The 22,317-nt window shown below is 39.1% G+C and overlaps 1 protein-coding gene across 33 annotated transcripts in view; it reads right to left on the bottom strand.

The window, feature by feature from the left end:
* The window catches only part of adgrl2a (adhesion G protein-coupled receptor L2a), a 96,661-nt gene that overhangs the window by 48,089 nt on the left and 26,255 nt on the right, over window positions 1-22,317 (bottom strand). For all 33 annotated transcript variants that reach the window (XM_069153510.1, XM_069153512.1, XM_069153513.1 and 30 more), the window contains exon 3: window positions 8,648-8,861. In XM_069153510.1, coding sequence (XP_069009611.1) covers window positions 8,648-8,861 — 214 coding nt within the window. The remainder of the gene's footprint in view (window positions 1-8,647; window positions 8,862-22,317) is intronic.

Genomic DNA, 22,317 nt, shown 5'->3' with positions numbered 1-22,317 from the left:
AAATAAAAAAAATTAAATAATACAATGAAACATTGAACAGTACTCTGAACTCTTAGTATGACCTGGTACATAGGACAAGGGGTCATAGGCTAAAATCAAAAAGCTTTACAGCAAATAGATGGAGCTATGTCTACAATTATTTAGAAATTTTTAATTATCAAAAAATAGAGAAAAAGAATCTGATAATATTTAGAAAAATAAAATGATCTAAATAGTACCAAAATGACAAAAATAAAAGTAACACAATTCTTTCCTTAAAATAAGTGCAACATGGAGCTTCATTCTGCTTTGATTGCCTCCATTTCTCCCACCGGCCTGGTAATCACTCTGAAGTATTCCAAATGTAATCCCCTCACATCTCTGACCTTTTGAGAGCGGCACACATCAGTACAATTAGAGTGTCATAGAAAATGTTGCTTGGATTTGATGCAAATCTCTTTTAAAAATGAGTACTCCCTGCTGATAGTGGGATGGTGTGCAATAAGATGCCAACAAGGTGTAACTGATGGCACTCCTGATACCATGTATCCACATGCAATTTAACCTTTTCCACCGCTATCATAAAGCATGTCAGAGGAATAATTGGACATGAAGATAATGTGCTAATTTAATAATAAATTGCCTCAAGTCAGAAAATTACAAACTGTGCAGCATTTCTATCAAATATAGTAAAAAGTGTTTCTTTGGCTTAAATACTGTAGAACTGTATTTCAGATGTTTTTCACAAATCCATCTCTCAACTGATACAATGTCATTTTAATCAGTTCAGCTTTTTTAGTCAAGCCGCAACTCTAAGGTCATAATTCAGTCAGCTGCTATACTGTTTTTTTTAAAAAAAAAATTGTATCTTAAATCAATTCGCGAATCATCAATTTAATATCAAAATAAATCAGCCAATGAATAACAAAAAAATTGCACAACAGAAATTCCAGGATACGTGTGAGGGAAATAAAAAAAAATAGTGTTTTGAGAGCTTGGTTACACTTGTTTAAAGTTCCTGTCCTTGCATCAAATAAATCATCATCAATTCATTCCCCTGTGTCTAAAAATGGCGTAGATGTAATTTGACACCGTTGCCTTCATTTAATACTTGCGATGAAAATGGAAATAGTTCCCACCTCTATCTCCACCCACCCATCTGCCACTCGCCTGCAGCCTGATGTTACGGAAAGCCCAACCCTGCAACTTAATGGCATTGGTTCTTTAGGTTTGTGATGTATGAAACTCTGCCTGCCTGAATCCATGTTTTTGAGACTGTCAGTCTGTCACTGCCGTTCCAAAAAGCTGGAAATGCTGAGGCATGGGATGGCTTATTTTGCTACATGAAATGTAACATGGTTAAAACTTGATTGTTTTTAATGCAAAGAACATTAGCTTCACAGTTCAAACATCTTAATCTCTAGTTCGCATGTTAAGTATAGAATTATTTCATATATATTCATGTTAAAACAAACAATATTTGTAAATAGATTTAAATCCTTGAATTCAAAGCTTCCAAACTGAACCTGTGAAGTTACTGAGGTTACTGGTGGTTTAAACCCATTTGAAGTTTCTCGTGAAACATCATGTAACCTGTGCAGTTTACACAAAGGGTACAATGCCCCGTAATTGTGGAATCCTGGATTGTTTTGCCACTTCTCAATTTTCTATCCCTCAACACTCGGCAAGCCTAAGCAGCCATTTGTAATTCGCAATATAAAAAATAGCAGCAGAAGAGAAAACAATCGCTGTCTAACTGGAGGAGAGAAGTGACATGAGTGAGGGGAGCACATTACAGAAAAAGGCACAATCTACTTCCTAGTGCTCCCAGTTTGAATTTCAATCAAATTAGCGTCTCTTAAACTCAAAGTGACCCGTCTAGCTCCATTTCATCTGAAATGCTGATGAGGTTCATGGCACAATTATCAAGGCAGACATCTCTCTCAAGAGGCAAGCCTGTTGATAGCAGAGAGGCCACTGAAAAATTAAATCATTTCCAGGGCCACGAAATGGCAGCAAAAGAAACAATCTGTTGCAAACAGGACACAACACACACACACACACATCCTCTACACACACACACACACACACACACACACACACACGCACACACACATCCTCTACACACACACACACACACACACACACACACACACGCACATACACGTACACACACACACACCACACGTATATACACACACACACACGCACACACACACACACACCACACGTATATACACACACACACACACACACACACACACACACACACACACACACACACACACACACTTTATAAGTAATCACTTCCAGTATCAGTATATTTGGACCATTTTCTAAGGGGGTGGCCCAATATTGTTTCAGGAAATAGGTCGTTAGAAATTAACCATTAGCATCCTGCTTTCAACTTAAGGTCTGACCCAATAACTGGGTATGACATCCCAGAAACTTGTAATTACTGTCATATGCTTGTGTTCATGCTATATTTACTGGAGCTGCCAATGGTGCTCCACGGGGGGATTCCAGGCTCTTGAAGGAGTTAGGGGGAAGGCTGTCTGACTCGCATCCGTCCATCTCGCCTATTGATTTTTAAACCAGAAAAGGTATATCATTGTGCCACAAAAGTCAATGGAAATACTACTGTGACCTTCTGCTGGTCGAAATGTGACCTTTCCAAAACGACACAACGCAGAGCTTGAACACCCAAGCATGAAGACAAAGCTGCACGGGAATGGATTTAAAAACAACAATGTTAATGTCTTGAAGTGATCGACTCAGACTCCACATTTCAATACAATAAAAAGGCTGCTCACTCTCAAGCATGATGAGTTTTCAAAAAAACTGAAAAAAAACCCACATCACATGGAGATCTCTCCACACAGAGTCAAAGCTTCAACAGCTACCGGAAATACTGGCTTGGAAGGGATGATTCTTATTCAAACAAATATTCTCTATTTTATATTTGACAGTTCATTCAGATCACTTTGTGCAGGAAAAGGTTATTTTTCTGTAAATCCAAGTCAGAAATATCAAATGTAATCCTCTTTCATTCAATGTCACATTTTTGTCAAAACAGTTTGTGACCTTTTTTTTTTTTTTTTTTTTTTTTTTTTTTTTAACACAAACAGACTGTGATACTTCAGAGCAAGTTTGTAGAGAATTTATCTGAAAATCCAGGCACTGCACAGGTTTTAACAATATTATTTACAGATTGTAAATTATAAAAGGTATATTTAAAAAAAACTTTGTTGAAGAAAACTGCATGTCACAGATTATTGATACTATTAATACTAACAAGAGTGGGTAATACGGAGAAAAGTTCTTACATTGGTATTTATGATTTTATATTGCAGTATGAATGTGACTACGCATCATGATATCGTGCATTTTCTGGAAACTCACCCTGTTTATGGATCAAATTACCCTGACCCTAACTGGTTAATTCATGAAATTAAATACAACAAAAATCAATATACAGGGTCACATTTATAATAATAATGATTAATAAAAAAAATAAAAAAAAAAATAAAAAAAAAAACTGCCCTAAAACAATCAGTTTGCTTCATTGAGCAAAATTGTCTAATACATTCAGATAATGATAACGGCAAAATCTGACTGAAGATTACAGTAAAAAAAAAAAATTTGATTAGATTAGATTTAGATATTATTAATCCCACAGTGGGGAAATTTAGTCGTCACAGCAGCATAGAAAACACAAAAAAGGTGCACACAATATATTACTGCCACAATAATTTTACATGATGTAACGTGTGTGTTGGTGAATCTACTTCTCTAACATTTAATGGAATTTAATTCTAGTATAAGCAGTTGTTTGGTTGATGAGAATCACTGCTGACTGTTCATACATTTTATTTTGTATTTAGTATCATCATCACCAATTGGTTAGAGAGCAGTTTCATGCCTCATGAACTTTTGCACACCCCTCTGAAACGCCCCGGCTGAATCTGGATCTTTATGAAATCTTAATCCGCTGTGCTTTAAATAAACACAAACACCGTATGTACAGAGAAGAAGAACAAGGCGGTGTGCTGTCAGCCGGCAACAATGCAGCTCCTCGGAGAGCCTTGCAAGCAGACCTGTCACTGATATAAATAGTGTAAGTAGCATCATTTAGTCTCCAGAACTGTCTCGCATCTATTGACAAGAACTTGGAGGATACAGCTGATTACATGCTAATACTACTCATTTTAACACAACAAAGCTGCTGTAATCTCCCTAATGAACATCATAATGTTTGTAAAAATCGGTCGCACTCAAGCTGTTAATATGTCATCAAAAAACAGATCATTTAAAAAAAATAAAAAAAAAGTTGGCTGGTAATAATAATTTCCATGATAATTATTAACGACTCAACTCAGTCTAACTCGTGGTCGTCCAGTAATCCCGCTGATTAATTTAATCTTCTGTGTTAGAGAGCTATCTGCATTGATCACTCTCGTCAATGATACTCTCCTTAGAAAACCCATGATCCACCGGCATGGCAGGAACCAACCATGTTACGTTACAGCAATCAATGACCTTGTTATTGAATACTCACAATGAAGCTCATTAGTCAAAGAATAATCAATAGATGGAAGCCACTTATTCATATTGTATATCTCAATATGTCATTTTTAGTAAAAAATTGTGAGTCCAAGTCACTTTCGTTTTAGCTACGCTTCCTACTGGGATAAGACTTAAATAAATGCCAACCATGCAGCAGATGGTGAGCGCATGCATAACTAAATGCATTACAGAATACTATTTAAATACACTCAAATGACAGTTTTAATTTTGTGGATGTTATCTGTGGGGTGAGAATGTGTTTGCCGTAATTATCATTATCATCAGCGCAGACGAGGAAACGGAATTATTAGAAACAAAAATCCTAAAAAGAAATAGAAATCACGTCACTGATTATTAGTATCAATTAATTAATTATTTCAAACTGTACTGCCATATAGTTTCACATCTGCTGGGGAGGTGTCCACGTGAAAAATTCCTGTGCAGATTATTACCTACTTGAGTCGACTAATTGCTTGCAGCTGAATGTTCTAATTGAGCCACAACAGTCCTAAGGCTATTTTCATAAAATCATTGTGCTCATGAATATAATATGCCAGCTAGATATAAAAACAACTTGGAGTGCCAACAGGATCTATCAAACTCAGTGAAGCCTCAATCCAATTCTCCACACTTCAGGGCCACATCAATTTCAGATGTTTAAAAGTGAACACAGTTTTTCATGCAAGTGCTAATGTGATGTTTCCCACACACTTAAATTAGTAGACCAGAGCAATTATGGCGACAAATATTTTTGGCTCTTCAATCCTTTGATTGATGGACGCTGTATAGTAACAAATACATTCATTTTTTTCCATATACAGTGTGTGCAGTGGATTGTTCCACATAAGGAAAATCTCAGCTGCCTCTGCAGGAGCCGGAGGACGGACCACAGTTTGGACTTGTGGTGAAGTGACGGGCTCAGTCCTCACAACAATGAGACAAACTCTGAATTCCAAATAGGCAAAAAAAAAAATCACCACATTTCTCATTTGAGGATGATTAATTCTGACACCGGGGACATTCTTTCATTACATTTGCTTCCTATTTTAGTTTATTCCTGTAAATGAACAGACACGAGACAAAGGATCACTGATTAGGTCCATGTGCAATCCTGGGCATTTGTCAAGCTGTCATGGAATCTACTTTCAGGACTCGATTCATGACTCGATTAAGAATTTAAGAAATAAAATCTATGACTCTTACTCACTTAAATAATAATGAATTAATGTGCGCTCACATTTCCATAGTGATATCTCACTGGAGCCTGCACAATGACGAAAACAATCTACATATGGCACATTATGCAAATATAGGCTTTCAGGTTTTTTTTTCATTGCTTGTTTTTTATTTTTTTTTACTTCTTCATGCACTATCAGATGCAAACTCTTGTGAGGTTCTTTTTTGAACTCGTGTACCAGAGAGACCTCTTATGTCACATATTTCTCTTAAAGTGCACAGATTCCTCTCTGCTCTGAGTATAATAGCTCAGCACCGACATCGGAATACTAAAAATGCATTTAAAATAACATCTGAACTACGGACTCTGGCACTCTCAGGATATGCATATTAGGAATGAACCCGAGTCACTGAGACACTGGCGGAGAGCGTTTCGAAGAGACTGTTTGGGATTTGTTGTCAGGCTCCTGCTGGGTTAGTATTTGTGCTTCAGTGGGCTGTTTTTGTGTGAGCGAGGCTGAGGGCAGCGTAATACACAGGGCCACAAGCAGGGAGCAGGCGGGCTGTAGCCTTTCAAGACAGACAATGTGAGTCAGCTATCTGACTTCATCAAATAGGACGTGACAATAAACCCCCTGAATACAAGGGCTCGACTGTTTTATTTCATTATTTTTTTATTTCCCACGGCGGCTCGCCAGAGTTGCTGACGGTCTCATACCGTCCAATATCTCTCTCTGTGGCAGTCATATGTCATTCCATCCTGTGCACTTTGGCTCCGATGGCATCCCCTATGTGACAACTGGCCTCATGTATTAAGTCTCATGTATACAGTGTTTCTTGGAGGAACCCTACTGAGTTTGCATGCTTGTGTGCAAGTGCATGCACCTCCGTTGGTTTGTCTTTCCGTGTCAGTGATAGCCGGAGGGACAGTAGCTTTGAAATGCGGGACATCTGTACAGTCAGTGATCAATCAGCAGTGTTATTTTCATCTACAAAAACTATGGTAGAAAATATACATTGACAGCCTATTTTTAACAATAGAAGTGAACAAAATTAAATATTTCAAGATGAGAACAAAGAAATGTTTTAGATTTTTTTGTTGTTGTCAACAAATAAAAACTAAATGAAAATTATGGAGAAATGTACTGATAAAGTAAACACTGTTTTAATGCAAAGTCTTCTTCAGTGACCAGCAGTTTATGTGGAATCACAGATACTCCAGTTACACGTTTGTTTTATTCACTATAGGTTTATCTGTTTGACTTATTGGACTGCTGTAAATAAGGGGCACCTTACATTATTACATTATGTTTCCGTCAGTAATGTTATCAGACGGTTCTTGGAAGAAACAGATTTATGAACTGAACTCTTCTACAAATTTTCTTTTACCATTGTGACATGAAACAGTCAGTCTGGAAATGATAATGTTAATGTGATTTCCTTAAGGAGAGTCTGTTGTATCACTGCTGAGGAGAGGGATACTGAGCCTTTTAACAGTAACCTTGTAGTACATGAAAATAAAACAAGTGACTATGGTAATTGTACACAAAGATGGCGACAGCGACAGAGTCAAATACTTGGGAAATATATAAATTATAAATGTAAAAGTTAAACCCAAATGTCTCATGTTTGTTGTTAAAACTAGCAGATAAACAAAAAATGAATACACATTTTTGTCAAAAGACTAAAACTAAAACAACATTAGGTGCCAAAAGGAGCACTGTCAATCAGAGGGAATTTAGGAAATATGGAGCATCTTTGAGTCAATCCTGCCAACAGCCTGCTTTAATCTTATCAACAGAATTTACCAAAGAGCCAATACAGAAGATCAGTTTGTTGAAGTTAAGGAAATACCAGTAGTGGAGGAAGTATCCAGAACATTCACGGAAGTAGTCATACCATATGACAATTAAATGTCCTGCAATCAACTTTTTACATGCATCAATGTCCAGACATCTTATCAATGTACTTAAAGTATCCAATTAGAAAGTACTCATTATAAGTATTAGTATTATTAATACTGCTATTAGTATCATTAATGTTGTCATATGTACGCACTACTTCAATATTGTAGTCGAACCTGAGCAATTTGTTACATATATTTTGTTCTTTATCCTTGTACTGCTTTGTGTCACACGCATGCACACAAAGGAGCACATTAAAAGGATTTTGCTAAGAGCAAGTAGCTCAGCCTCACTAATACGGCAAATAAAGCTAACACTGATCGACTGATGTTGGCATACTTAATCTAGATCGCACATTTGCAACGTAATGTATATATCAGCTGAAATTACAATGGACAGAGGAATTACCTCCTGCAAGCCGGATCGGATCAGCAGTTTGTCAGTGGTGTCAAATGAAAAAGGAAAGAACAGTTTTGTTTTTGAGAACGCTGTCGAAAAGTTGATTTGTGATGTGAATTTGTTGTACTTTTTGGCTCTGGTTGTTGTTTTGTTTGTTAATCTGCTCTCTGTTCACCTCCGAAGTCCTGATGAAGTTTCTAATTTTCTTTTGTTCAGGATTAGCAGTCTAAGTATTGGTGCGTTAATGTCTTGTGGGTTATTGATGCTGACATGCTACTGTTACCCTTTTCTTTTTTTTTATCTCACGCTTACATTTAATTTTGCTATTTTCGATCGAGCAAATTGATCCAAACGGTGAGCTTGTTTTTTTCCCCTCGGTGGAAGATTTTTACTTCAAACACAAGGAATGCAGAGGATTTCTTTTTTTTTTTTCTTTTTTTTAAAGGAAAAATGGATGCCGACAGGGGCAACCAGAAAAAAATAAAAGGGTCAACAGTGCTCCAGAACAATGGAGCTGTTACTGTGCCCTGTCAATAATGTTCTAAGGGTCCTGTAACTTTGCCAGATCCTCGATTTTGAAATATTTTTTTTTTGGCACTGCACAGAGATGTCAGCAGTTTTACCTTTGTGACATGATCTTGTAGGCGTCTGGAAGATAGCAGTTGATGTTCTCCATCTGGAAGGGGTCGGCGTCGCAGATCTTGTCATCTGTTCGGCCATAGTTGGCACTTTCGATCATTATGACATCACTTCCTGGACACCGCAGATCGATGGGGTAACCCTCACAAGACAGCTCTCTCCGTACTAAGCCAAATGGCAGGGCAGCACGACTAAACCCTGCGGGAGAAGAGAGGGAGAAAGAGCTCTGTCAGTGCAAATCGAAGGGAGATGTGGAGCTGTAGTGAGGAAGATGCTAGGAAAGGCAGAGGACACAAGATAGAGCAAAACTCCTGGCTAGGACTGCTAGCCTGACATACATCAGTATATTGAATGAACATTTCAGATCTCAACCGCACCAGGGAGCTAATGGTGTTAGTATGTCAACCTTGTGCCTTAACTGGTCCTGAAAAAAATAAATCGATAATTGTCATTAAAGTCTAGTTTGTTGGCTTAAATGTCTGGAGGCTTTTACTCCCTCGTGACCATCTATGGAAGCACACTGACACAATACCAAAATCAAAATGTAACAGTTGATGTGATGGTTAAGAAAAGAAAAAAAAAACATTTCAAAATGGGTTTTTTTAAAGTCACTACTGTCTTGTGATTCATTTCAATATGGCAGAGGACTGTCATTGCAGAGTCTATCACTGGCGACTTGTGGTTTACTTGCAATGCTCATTTTTTTTCCACCCAAAATGAAAAAGAACAACAAGAATGACAACATGAGTGTAATTCAATCCACTTTGCAGCGCTAACAATCGAAGGGAGGGCTATAGGGAGGCTAGAAAAAAAGACAAGTTTGTGAATATGTGCGTGTGTGTGTTTGTCAGGGAGGGTGAGGGGGTAGGGAAAAATAGAAAGCAAAAATCAATAGGATGGCTCTGTAAATATGAACAATGCCAAAAGCCATACTTAAACTAAGAGTGAACTACATAAACTATACCAATCCATATATGTTTTTTTTTGTTTTTTTTTGTAAGAGCAGCTTTTTGTTGACAGAGTTTATAAAGATTGCCAGTTTCTCCTCTGTGCATCCAGTGGTGATTTGGTCATCCCTTTGAGGTCTTAAATTAACAGTGTCGCTACCTACAACGTGGTTGATGGCTGTGCTGTTAGTGTCTCCAAAAGCTCAATTCCCCTAATGAGGTTTAGTTCACAGTCATGGGAGAAAATAATGTTCTTACTACTTCTCATGCACTAATTTGTTTGGCTCCTGAACAAGTCGGACAGATCCATATGAGCGTTTTGCGAGATGTATTTTGTTTGGTGGCAGTTTACTTAAAGCCGCTGACTAAGTCGGCCAAGAAAGGCTGAGTTCATTTTACCCTATTGAATGCTTCATCAATTAACTACCAATACAATTATCTTTGTCTGATTAAATGTTAAGCTACAGTGGTGGGATTAGCATTCTGTATTGTGCGCCTCGCCTGGAAATGCTCTTGTGGTATTTTACAAAGGAAGATAAATGTCAGTTTGTATTGCCTGATCCTCCGTTTGTGCACCAATCAGGTGAAAGTCGTACTTCTGAAATGCTCGATGAAGAGCTCGGGGTGAACAAAGGATATCTGTGTGGAGGAGGGCAGTTGCCCTGGCCTATCTAACCTCCATAAGACTTTATTTGTTTGGGAGCATACAATCATCAGGGAAGGCTCTTTTTTCCTCTACTTGCGCTTTTTGACAGCAAACTTTCTCATGTGACCAATAGACATGAAAAAGTAAAGGCTTTCAAACATGATAGGTTTCAGCTGTATTTCAGGTTTGCAGCCTCTTTCTCTCTGGAGTCTAAAAGAAACGCTTAAGGTGATAAACAATTTATCACAGATGTTGGCTTGAGAGAAAAAGCCCAAGTGGTATAAATGAAAATACAACATGTTAGGATCAGGATTTGACAGCCAATCTTGACTTCATGTCAATGCGCTCCAGCATAGCTTTGTCAAATGACTGCAATCCAATATTTGGTAACTATAATAATCTACATAAAACATCACTCAACGCCACATTACAATTTTTTTGATGCAAACCATGACATAAAAATGGCAGATGTATAATGGAGACTCATCTATTGCTTTTCTCTCATCAGTTGTCTTATCAAAGGAAAATAAGACAGCTTTCAAATGGTCTACACATGGTGCGACTGAGAGACATAAAATCATTGTAAAATACATAAGATGGGAACTGAAAATCTACACAACGACAAGGAAATTACATACTTTGCCAATCAACAGCTGTTCTACAGTATGTTATACAATATATCTAATAATACAGCATATAAATGTATAATCATATAAGTCTTATATATTCAATAATTTAAAAAAAAAAAAATCCTACTAACTTGCCAAGACTGGACTTGAGTCTGGCTTGTCTTACTGTAGAGGTCACACAGACTTCAAATGGAACAATTTGATGGCAGTTACGTATGGTTGGGTGGGATACATTAATTTGCACTGGGCAACTTTGTGGCTGGAAGTGATCTGTTCTTTTGGCCATGTGCAAGACCTCCGAGTTTGTTCTTCAAATCCACAGCCAATCCCGCTGATGCTGTGTATCCCAAGAACACTGTTAAAACACTTAAATCACTCTGCGCAGCCTTTACAACCTCTGCCTCTGGTTTTATGATTCAGAGCTGATGCAGTCTCTCTGCTTAAATAGGAAAACGGAGACGGCAGCAATGAGGAAATAAATGTATGCTCAAGAACACGGAAAGATTCCTGCAGAAATACACTAGGAACCTTTCAACCACGCTGATGACAGGCTCTGTGATAATGGTACATTTTCATGTTCAAATTTCTGGATCTTGACCAAAATTGCCATCCTTTAAGCGCACTTTATTCACCAGCTGGGTGTGTGCATCATGGACCAAAAGCCAGGTCGCAAACAACCTCCAAAAGCCTCTCCCCATTGATTAGGCCCGGGGCTGAACTACTTTCTCACCCTGGTGTCAGATGGTATTTTTGGTTCACGGGGCGACGAGTCACACAGTCAAATCAATACAGGGACACCGCATAGGACAGTAAATACATTTCAGTGCAACATATCCCAATCCTTATTCCAAGACCTACAATTAAATGTGTAAAATGCCACTCTATTTTCTGATGCTTTGGGAAATCATTTCATTTCATTTAGGTTTAGCTCGCTACCTTTTTTTTTTTATCCTGTTTGTAATTTTCTTGAAAGATTCTTCAGAAAATGTGATCTGAACATATACATTTTACACTGTGGTGGTGTGTTCCAGCAAGGTCAAAAAATAACTTCCAAATATTGGCCAATACGGTCACAAAAAGCTAAAGAAAAAAAAAAATACGCTGCTGTGCTCACATATCACAATCTTCTGTTTTTATATTATTTCGTTTCAGTTCTATTCTATTGCATGACGGATGGTTTGTTTGACTACTTCAAATCAATCCTCTTTGTCTGTTTTCATACAGATAATATGAAGAAACCAAAACACCATCGATCATACATTGCAATTACAGCAGAATAATATGATCACCGTGAATCTAACATAAACAAATCCAGTACTTACTGTCTCACTTAACTAAATAATTTCATTATTCAAATGAGCCAGAAAAGTAATCATTATTTTGCTCATGGGGTCATTAGCATAATTATTCAGGGAATGCATGATATGAAAATTATTTACTTTCCATATGGTACCAGTAAAACAACTGGAGAATATCAATGTATGTTTAGTGCATGTTTAAATATTGAGTTTATTAAGCAATTTGCTTTGGTGTTCCTCTGCACTTTTCCTGATCTTCTAAAATCCCATCTAGAAAAAGCTCAACAGTTAATTGGAGTAGCTGAGAAAACTCATTGGTATATTGTGTTTCAGGGACCTCTGAGCTTTCTACAAAGATATAAAAACAAAATGGCACCACTCATGGTGTACACCAGTGATGCACAAATGCAAAATCAGACCAACAGCACTGCAACTGAGAGGAATTATTAGTTGTGCTCATTTTACAGTGATTATCAGACTATTGAACAGGCAGTTTTTATCACAGATCTTTCACAAATAAAATGGCTAGTAGGGGCCTACTAAACCTACTGGTAATGTTTAGGAAGGCTTCATCACCCATTTATTTCATTGATCCAGAGTTAAGTTAAGACTGGGGAAACTGCACCTACGAGTAGGCCATAAGGTTACATCTACAGTGACCTCTAGAGGCCGTAGTAAATACGACGGGAGCAAAGAAGCAAGTCAACTGACAAAGCATGAAGTGTGACGAGGTCTGCGTTGGGATGTGGGTTGAGGTTGGTTCGGTGGATTGAACATAGGACTTTTATCCAAGAGACTGCTGTTAGTGTCACGTGTGAAAACAAAAGTCAACCATGTCTTATTTTAAGTTACCTACGTACATTAACTTGCGTACGTAACTTAAAATAAGCAAAATTAGCAACCTATTAAACTCACGTAATGCGTAACTTACGCCTACTAATTTGAACCCACACCATAACCTTTTCTTAAACTTAACCAAGTAGTTTTGGTGCTTTACCAAACTGCAACCACGTCACTGACTTAACCGTGTGTTTGTTATTGTTACCATGACGACAAAGGTCCAGTACGCCTATCCCTGGTACTGCTCAATGGTCGAACGTGTTGTTGTTCAGTGAACCCGTTAGCCCAGCTTGGAACGGATGTGCATCGATGAACCGCCTATTCAATAGTCTGATAACAGTCAAACTGGGTTGTGTTTTGTGTGTGCGTAATACATACACGTTTAGGAGTTGAAAATCAAAGAGAATCCTCTCTTTTCACAGGTAGCACACTTTAGATATGTCGAAATATGAGATATTATTTCATTAGCTTGGGTGTACTTTGACGCTGTGACAGTGCATGCAAACCATCACGTGCTGGAGAGAGAGATGTCGATTCATCCAACACCTAAAAGGGGCAGTTTTTCAACCTCTGCACTAATTAAACAGCAGGAAGCAAAGAATAAAGGCACAGTCAATGGAAATAAAATATGGAAAGCTCAATCCTGTGACCATGGCAACGTTGTGCAGCAGAGACATTACTGACCAGACCCTTATCATGGCCTTGTTGACACACTTCCTAATCAGGCATTCTGGTCACTCACCAATCCCGCCCACCACCACGAGAAAAGCTTTTCCCCAACATCAGCTCTGTAGCAATCACTGAACTGAGCAATGATTACTGCCATTATACACAAGCAAATCATTCAGTTACACTACTCTTTTTTTACACAGACCGAAATTAGATTGTAAGCTTTGGAATCACTTTATATTTTACAATCAACAAGTGAACATTAGGATCATGTGTTTGCCTTTAAAAAAAACAAAACAAAAAAAAACATGCGAGTCACTCAACATTTTGAAACATGCTCATTGTAAATGTTACAACGCGCTGGTAATTGAATTTGATTGGTGCACTGGACCTGTATTTCCATGGTTTATAGCACTTTATTACACCAATGACAAACCTCTATTTAAAGCTTCCCAGGGTGGCATTTACTACCACGTGTAACCTTTGCAATGACATTAGGCCCATACAGAATTTGCAGCTGAAGAAGTGCGAGAAATCCCCACATGTAAGGTACACCCATTATGCACCGTCTTTTTGGCGCTGTAATGTTTTAATTAATTTTTTTTCTCACAGATGAGCCAAATCAATTGGAAAGTGACCATCTGGTAGGGTATGAGTGTCACTGAAGCAGAGGTAATGAACAAAATGTCTTCCTATTTCACAGAAATGAGGAGTCATTAGGATCTTCTTCACCCATGTAGAGACGGTCTACCATGTGATCCGACGTAGCTAGACGTTACACGATCAAACCCAGAGGGACACGGATACTAAAGACAGACAATATGCAGCCCCTGAAAGAGCTGCATATTTAATCAGGCCAACAAACTTGAGTCTCTCCCAGTGAAATAAAATGATTTCACTATTGCCTAGCTCTGATTATACAGCACACATGACAGAGGAACTATTCTGCTTTTCATCAGAGCTATCTCGCATCCAGTAAATGGTTTTCATATTAAAATGGCCCTTTGCAACTTGAGTTACACATGCTTCCACAGTTAGTCCAGGGGCAAAGCAGAGGCTGATCAAAAGGCCCATTCAGCCACTCACGCTGTCATCATTGTGCCCGGAGCACAAAAGAGGTCTCCAGATTATTTTGATGTGAAACCAGATAATTTTTCTGTCGAGAGCCAATGAGAAGTGTGACGAGGACGCTCCCGATGCTTGTCGTCTACCGTTAACGCATCCCTTTGATTTTCCTCGGTGCTCTGATGAGAGCTAAACAGCTGCTTGTAAATTAACTAGCATCTCCGCTCGGCCTACCATTATTCTGCGCTCCTGAGACGACAAGGTCGCTTGCTGGGGGGATTTTGGGTAAAAGAAAAGTGTGGCCTATAGCATTAGCTTGGAGCCACAGGAGACACAGCTTGAGTCCTCCAGGTTCTGCCACCCCTCTCTCCTATCTATGGTACAAGCAAAGGAAGTCTGTGAAGGAAAAGAAACCTTTAAGTCAAGACTCTTCCCACAGTGCTGATTCTATAATCCAGAGATATCCTTTACAACAGCATGTATTCTTAAGAAGTCAGGTCCACGCAGGGGAGTAGAAGAAAGAAAATATTGCATATATCCTGCAAACAGCAGGGCATAAGGCAGACTGCTGACTCTGTGTGGCCATTGTGAAGAAGAATTACACTTCTGCTTTGACAGATATTAACATTCTTTTGAATTTCTTCACATTAACTTTAGCTCAAGACTGTGTTACTGTTTTTTCCGCTCTGCGTGTTGAAAGCTGACGTCATTCTTGGGCACGGCTAACAGCAGTTGCATATGTCGAGGTCTTCTCTGTAATTCAGCCCGTAACATCTGTGGATTATTAAACACTTTGAGAATTGATGCTGAAACTATGACGTATGTGGCATAGAATACACTGACATGACATCGTAGCTCTTATTTATATCAGAGACTATCATCTGTGGGGGGAAAACCATTGATTTTTCTATTCTTATTTCATCAATCCATCAGCACGATACACAGAGCCAGGCTGAAAAAAAGGAATTTGCACAAACCCATCGTGGTCTTGTTTAACAGATCAGGAGCCATTCTGATTTGAATATAAATATACTTTTTTTTTTAAAAAGTCCCATATTACAATATGTAGTGTTGAAATATGTGCAATACGGGTTAGTGCTCGGGCTTTGAAATCAACTTGCACAGAGAGAGGGAGACAGGAACAGAGAAAGATATTGGGAGAAGAAGAGGCAAAAGCAGCAGGAAAATGGGCATTTCAACCTCATTTGTATTCTCCACCATCCAGTTCACTCCAGTTCATTTACATCTCCGCTACTTCCATAGCAACAGCAGGGGGGCTATCAGGAGCATCTTTGATATAGGTACATGACTGAAAAAGATCTTGTCATTTCTCTCTGAATAGACACTATGAAAAAGAGCATTTTTTTTTTCTCTCCTTTTGGTTTAGGTGTTTAGAAATTTACCCTGTCAGAGACTTTTTTTCTATTTAGTTTATTCCTCATCTCCAACCAGCACTTGTAGACACATAAGCCTGCACAGGAAATGCCATCATTGCACAGGAAAGAAATATGATCCTGTAGCTTAGTACTTGACAATTTTACTGTGTTCAGAAAAAACATGGACACTTGGAGAGAGTAGCAGCCAAGCAAGGTTTATGTTTTTACGGGATTTTTTTTTCTAATCCATGAGAATTTGAACAAATGCGAGACATCGAGTGTTGCTGCCAGACAAAATGAAAATGCCCTGCACCAGCGGGAAAACACAGTCTCATCAAATTCCATGTACACTTGTATGTAAATCAACCTTAAGGCCTAATTAAGCTCTATGGGGCTCATCAAGGTCATAAATCCTTTTTTTTCTTTTCATAATGCATTATTGACTTCACATCATCTGCACATGTCGGCTGACTGCACTCGCACAAGCACACAGTGTCATCTCACTGTCTAATATCGGATAGCCCTGGGGCCAGGCAGTGTGTGTGTGTGTGTGTGTGTGTGTGTGTGTGTGTGTGTGTGTGTGTGTGTGTGTGTGTAGTGTGAGAGAGAAAAAGCTTTTTAGGTCACTCCAAAAAGCAAGGACATCTTCTGGTAATGAAACTGCTGTGATGACCATCAAATGGTAAAATTTGGTCTTATGGTCCCTAACAAACTGTCACTGGTAGATTTTAATGGTAAATTACAATACATTTTGAGATTATCAAAGAGAGGTCAAGGTGTTTTATCCATTTTATTTTGACATTGTTGAGGTAAATTCAATGCAAATTTGAAAGATTCAAGACTTAAACATCCTCCAAATATACACTAAATTAATAAATGATGCAGAATGAAAGATTTTCCTGAATAATCTGAGCTGTGACTGTGCAATTTAAAAGAGATGACAGCACTTTAAAGTGCTTTCTTTGATTAGTGTTGGACCGATTCGATGAGTCATTCCTCAGAATGATATAAGGTAGATCCCTGCACAGTGTCATGGTGCCTTTTAGCTGCAGCGAGCTCTTTCGACCTCATTATTTTATCAGTGACAATGTTTCGGATGATATCAAATGATCCATAGTTTAAATGTGATAAGGATGTGAGTCATATAAATATGTATATATGTATATATATATATATATATGTATATATATTTAGCAACAGACTGGATTTGTTATGTGCATGTCAACTTTGGTCTATATAATTTCTACAGTTTCCATTACAAGTAATGAAAAAAATGGACTGAGATACACTGGGTAGCCCAGACTTCCTTCTCTGCTCCAATGAAGCGTTTGATGCTCCTCGATTCAATAAAGAAGCATTTCCCAATGGGTCACCAGTGGCAGTACACACAAATGAGAAGGGTCCATCTGCTTGGTTTGCATTCCCAAAGTGCACTTCCGCAAGTAGACCACAGCAGTGGTTCCTCTTCCCAAGACTCGCCTCTCATGTGTATGCATTTGTGCCACATTATTCAGCTAGTGCTTCCACTGACCCCCACCTGGCATTTAAATTCCCTGACCAACAGGGTAGTCATGCCCTGATGACATGACTGCTGGTCCAACGGAATTCTTTATGCAGCTCTTATTCAGACTGGGCCGCATACTTGCCGCCTTCCAGGTTAGGCAGATTGTCATGTGACACAATGCTATTCTACTCAAGACATATTAACCTCACTCAAAGTTACACTGCACACACCTACGGAGTATTTATCTCACAAATGCAACACAAAGCAAACAATAGTTTTGTTTCCTGTAGTCCAAAGATTACATTTTATGATAGTTGAAAAGTAAATTAAGATACAATTTTGCTGAATTTATCAAGAATTTATTGGGCACTATTCATAATAATCCAGAGGCTGAATATGCTCTTGATGACCTTTCATCTTATATGTAGTATTTCTTCCAGTGAACTGATTGCAATAGCATTCAAAAGAATACTTTTTTAAGACATTTTCAGATGTGGATTAAGCTCATCTGAATCAAATCCACAGACTAAGCCTGTTTCCCAACATTCTCACTGCCCCATCTGTTTCCAGCCTTCACACATGTGACAGCAGGGGCACTTTGAAGTTCTCGTTTAAGGAATTATCAGATGTCTCTCATGCTTATCGGAGTAAATCATTGCTTGATGGCTATTTAAAAATAATTTGGGGACTTCGAGGGAGGGTGTGTGTGTGATGGAAATTAGATTACAAGAGCAACTATTAGGCAAGAGGCAACAGTCCAGCTGAACTGTCAGTATCATAAAAGACACACTTATATATACACTAAGAGGTGTTGATTCAAAATGTAATATTTCCACAGGGGTAAGTCTGTCTTTAATTACTATTTTATCAGCCCATCATTTACTCAAGAATGGGGCTTAAAATCAGAGGCCCCAGCCCTTGACATGCAAACACACTCTGGGCTCATAATGACTCACAAGGTCAAAAGCTGAGTCACATGGGGTCAAGTCGTTGTGAGCAGACAGAGCACAAATGGCCTGACCTGGCATGTGTTAAGTTTGACAGCAAGTAAACCAACATGTCAAGACTGCTTCACTCTAAATGAGGACCTACAAAAATGGGCAATGAGCTAAACAACTTCGTTAATGACTGCAGCATAGTTTTAGCAGCCTGTGGTCAAGCAGCCAGCAGCTTCACAATAAAGAGAGGATGACAAGGACTTTGAATGATAGAGGAAAAAATACTGCACGTAGCAGTGAAACTCTAAGTTAACAAGCTTCATAAATGGGCATTCAGAGCTCCTTCTAAAAGGTCCTGGTTCTAAATCCTTTATATTTATGGGCGTAGTTTCACCACCCCTCGTTTACAGGAGGATTTATGGCTGCTCTAAATCAGGAATGAAAGCAAGAGGACAAAGAGGATTCCACTCAGGGCAAGCACGGATATCATACATCTGACTCTTGAGAGTGAACTGTAAAATCTGTGAAATCATATGCCTTCGGATATATTATGTTCTCTATCATTACATGTCCTGCAATCAGTTTTCTTTGCATGACATCCAAAACCTTACCACACTTTCCCATGAACATGCCTTTCAAACAGTGTCCTCACAATGAAAACGTGATTACCTACCCCTTGAACACCTGCAGATTGTTGTTGTTTACAGCTTTTTATGGAAGAGGCACGAGTCAACGATTTCACAAATAGCAGTTCAAGACCACTTTGATACATTCATTCCTTAGTTGTTGAAATCAGAGGATGCAGTGGGACTAAATTGCTCACATTGATAAACACATATAATTCACCTTGCGGAGAGTGCACGGTAGAAGTCCATTCATAACAGCTGGCATCAACCTCTAATTTACAGAAAAAGCTCAAGTCTTCATGAATAGGAAGTGAACAAGTGAACATTGCCATGCTGCACTCCATGTGACCTGAATGCTGCAGTCTAATCATCTTAAAATTCCACAGCATTACAGTAGCAAACAGGAAACAAAGCTACATTTGCCCTTTGACCAGCTGAGCTGGTTCATTTGTCTGGCGCGAGGTGTACATGCTGGTTCCTGTTTGAAATACCATCTACACTGGATAATCAAAAACATTCTCCTCATCCGCCCCTTCCAGGCAGCACTTCATCAGCAGTCCTTGCGTGAGGTCTGCCTGCCGTCCTTGATGTCCACTACACAGGCTCTAGCAACACAAAAATATTAAAGACCTAAAGAGCCTGTTCTATTTCTGTTATCATACAGGTAGCTTTAGGTCTTCTCTCGATACACATGTTGTTTTTGCTGCATATACCAGAGCCTTAAGCTTCACATCCTGCAGCCCACCCCGGGTATAAGACACTAGCAACAAATCTAAAACTCAGGAGCAAACGAAAACACAACTTTTAAAATAGAAGCATATCTCTGACAAATTGAAACCTGCTTATAAAAAGATGCCCATATACTGCTAGTCACATCTGCCACGGTCAGATCAGAGACAAGGAACAAAAGCACAAAACAATAAATGTCCCATGAATAATCAGTTTAAAGTTATAGACCACTGCACTGGAGATTGATAAGTTGTGTTTGTTTTCTCATATTTGGGATTCAGAGAAGAGACTGGATGGGTTATCAGAACATGTTTTGTAGATTGTCTGGGATATACTTGTTAGGTACCCACATGATTTTACCCGGGCAAGAACAAAGTGAGACAAAGCATAAAGGTAAAATACAAGGCAGATAGGAAAAATGCAGGTAGATGACTAATCTAGGGTGCGTGAGATCCCACCCAACGTGGGTCTCGTGGGACCCGTGTGAATGCCCATTATCCGCAAAGATCAGCACTGAGAATGATGGGAGAAGGTGGGTTTCACACTAAGTCTGAGGCTCTGTCACGCTGAACCACTCTCCCAGACAAGTCTGAAACCCAATTAAAGACCGTGTTAGAGGCTGGGCAACATGTCAAGAAGCACACTCCTGTTGTTTTGTGTGAAAAATCTGCAAGACTCATGACTTAATTAAACAAATGGCCGTATCCATGCAACAGAGAAAAAAACCCTGTGCCCATGTTTAAGAGGAAACACACATAGGACCCTTGAAACAAGTGAGAAATTATAAGACAAATGGCCTCATGAAATACAATTTAGTGGTCCTGCCACAATTGACACATGGAGGAGAGTAACTGAGGTTGAAACAAGGCATTGTGTGTCCTGTCTGAACTGCCGCATCCGTGTCACGGCCGAGATCCGAGCGCGAGTTATGAATGGCGACAGCAAACAAGAAACTAATGATGCTTCTCAAGGTTATATCTGCATAAATAACCATTAAGAAGAATGCTGAGGCAGCAGCCCAAACCCACAGACACCCAACACAGGCCACTAGAAGGCTGTTAGAAACCTTTGGCAAGGGCAGCGAGTTAATAATTATGAGCTTCATAGATTTGGGGTTATTGGAACATCTTTTAACTGCCTCAGTAGCCAGGTGAAGGGAGCGTCTCTGTTTGGGTGGGAGGGAGGGTGGAGGGTGGCAAGATGTCAGAGCTCCGCTATGCTCTTGCATGACAAACACCAACCTGGAGCCAGCTGTGACAAAGCCCTAATCCAGAAAATCCCTCCTTCCTTTGCTGAAAATCCTAATGAGGATTTGAAGTACTCGGCAGGGAGGAGACCCGGGGGCTGTGGTTACACCTTGCCATTGCTTGCTCTCCCAGTCATTGTCTCCTTATCTCCTTATTGGCCAAGCCTGGCTGGCGATGAAAGAGACATGACAGCATGGTGGGCCTTCGTACACAGACCCCACGCCTCCCTGGCTCCACAGGAAGCTAGATTCCTTAGCCTGCCACAAACAACCAGGATGACATCAAGCAGGAGGTAGAAAGACAAAACCAACAAAAGTTGCTTAAAACGCACAAGACAAAAAACAAATTCATCCCTTTAGCCTTTATAGTTTTAGTGCTGCTTCCAACTTTAAGTAATTTGGAAGCTATAAAAAAAACTTAGCTTAATAAAGCAAATAAGTGTTTCATACAATTATTACCTAAGAAAGTATTTGTTTCTATTAACTAATTAGTTATGGGCCAAGCTTTTCAAAGGGTTAAATACCAAATAAAATGATCAGGGAGCAGGAGTGTGCCGACGCAGAGAGGTACTATTCTTTTTCCATGGACATGACACCCTGGCACAAACGAGTACTTTAAAAGACCAGGTCTGCTGCCCATGGTCCCACAAATACTTACTCGAGAGAGAGAAAGTATTTCTATTTTTGTTTTTAAAATAACAAGCTTAGAAAAGGCCAACCAGATGCAAGAGGTGGTGGCCCAGCACTGGGAGTTGCTAGATCCTGTCCTTGTAGGTTCTGGCTCACATTAAGCCTTGGGCTTTTACTTCATGTAATTACATTTCAGAACACCTTGATTGTCTATTTCACTCCATTGACTTTGAGATGAAGGCTTTAAGTCTCTTCTCTTTCCCTTTCACAGGGTACAATAAGAGGACTTTTAAAGGTGCCCTTCCCTGTTACCCTTGAGAAATATTGAGTACTTCAAACATGTCAAGTCTTGAGGAGAAACAATGATGTGGTTTCAGGGTGTGTGGAGGGAACAGAAATTCAGGCTTGTTCACACAAGTTGTACCCCTGAATTACAGCTTTTATATTTAATGGAAGGACAACAGGCAATCTTGAGAAAATATTTGTTGAATTATTGTTACATAAAATCCTC

This window comes from Embiotoca jacksoni, unplaced genomic scaffold (genome assembly GCF_022577435.1).
Source record: "Embiotoca jacksoni isolate LCO1_2020_lvr unplaced genomic scaffold, fEmbJac1.0.p SCAF_19, whole genome shotgun sequence".
In the NCBI taxonomy this organism is placed as follows: Eukaryota; Metazoa; Chordata; class Actinopteri; family Embiotocidae; genus Embiotoca; species Embiotoca jacksoni.
The sequence above is the reverse complement of the archived record's forward strand: the minus strand, read 5'-3'. Positions and strand labels throughout refer to the sequence as shown.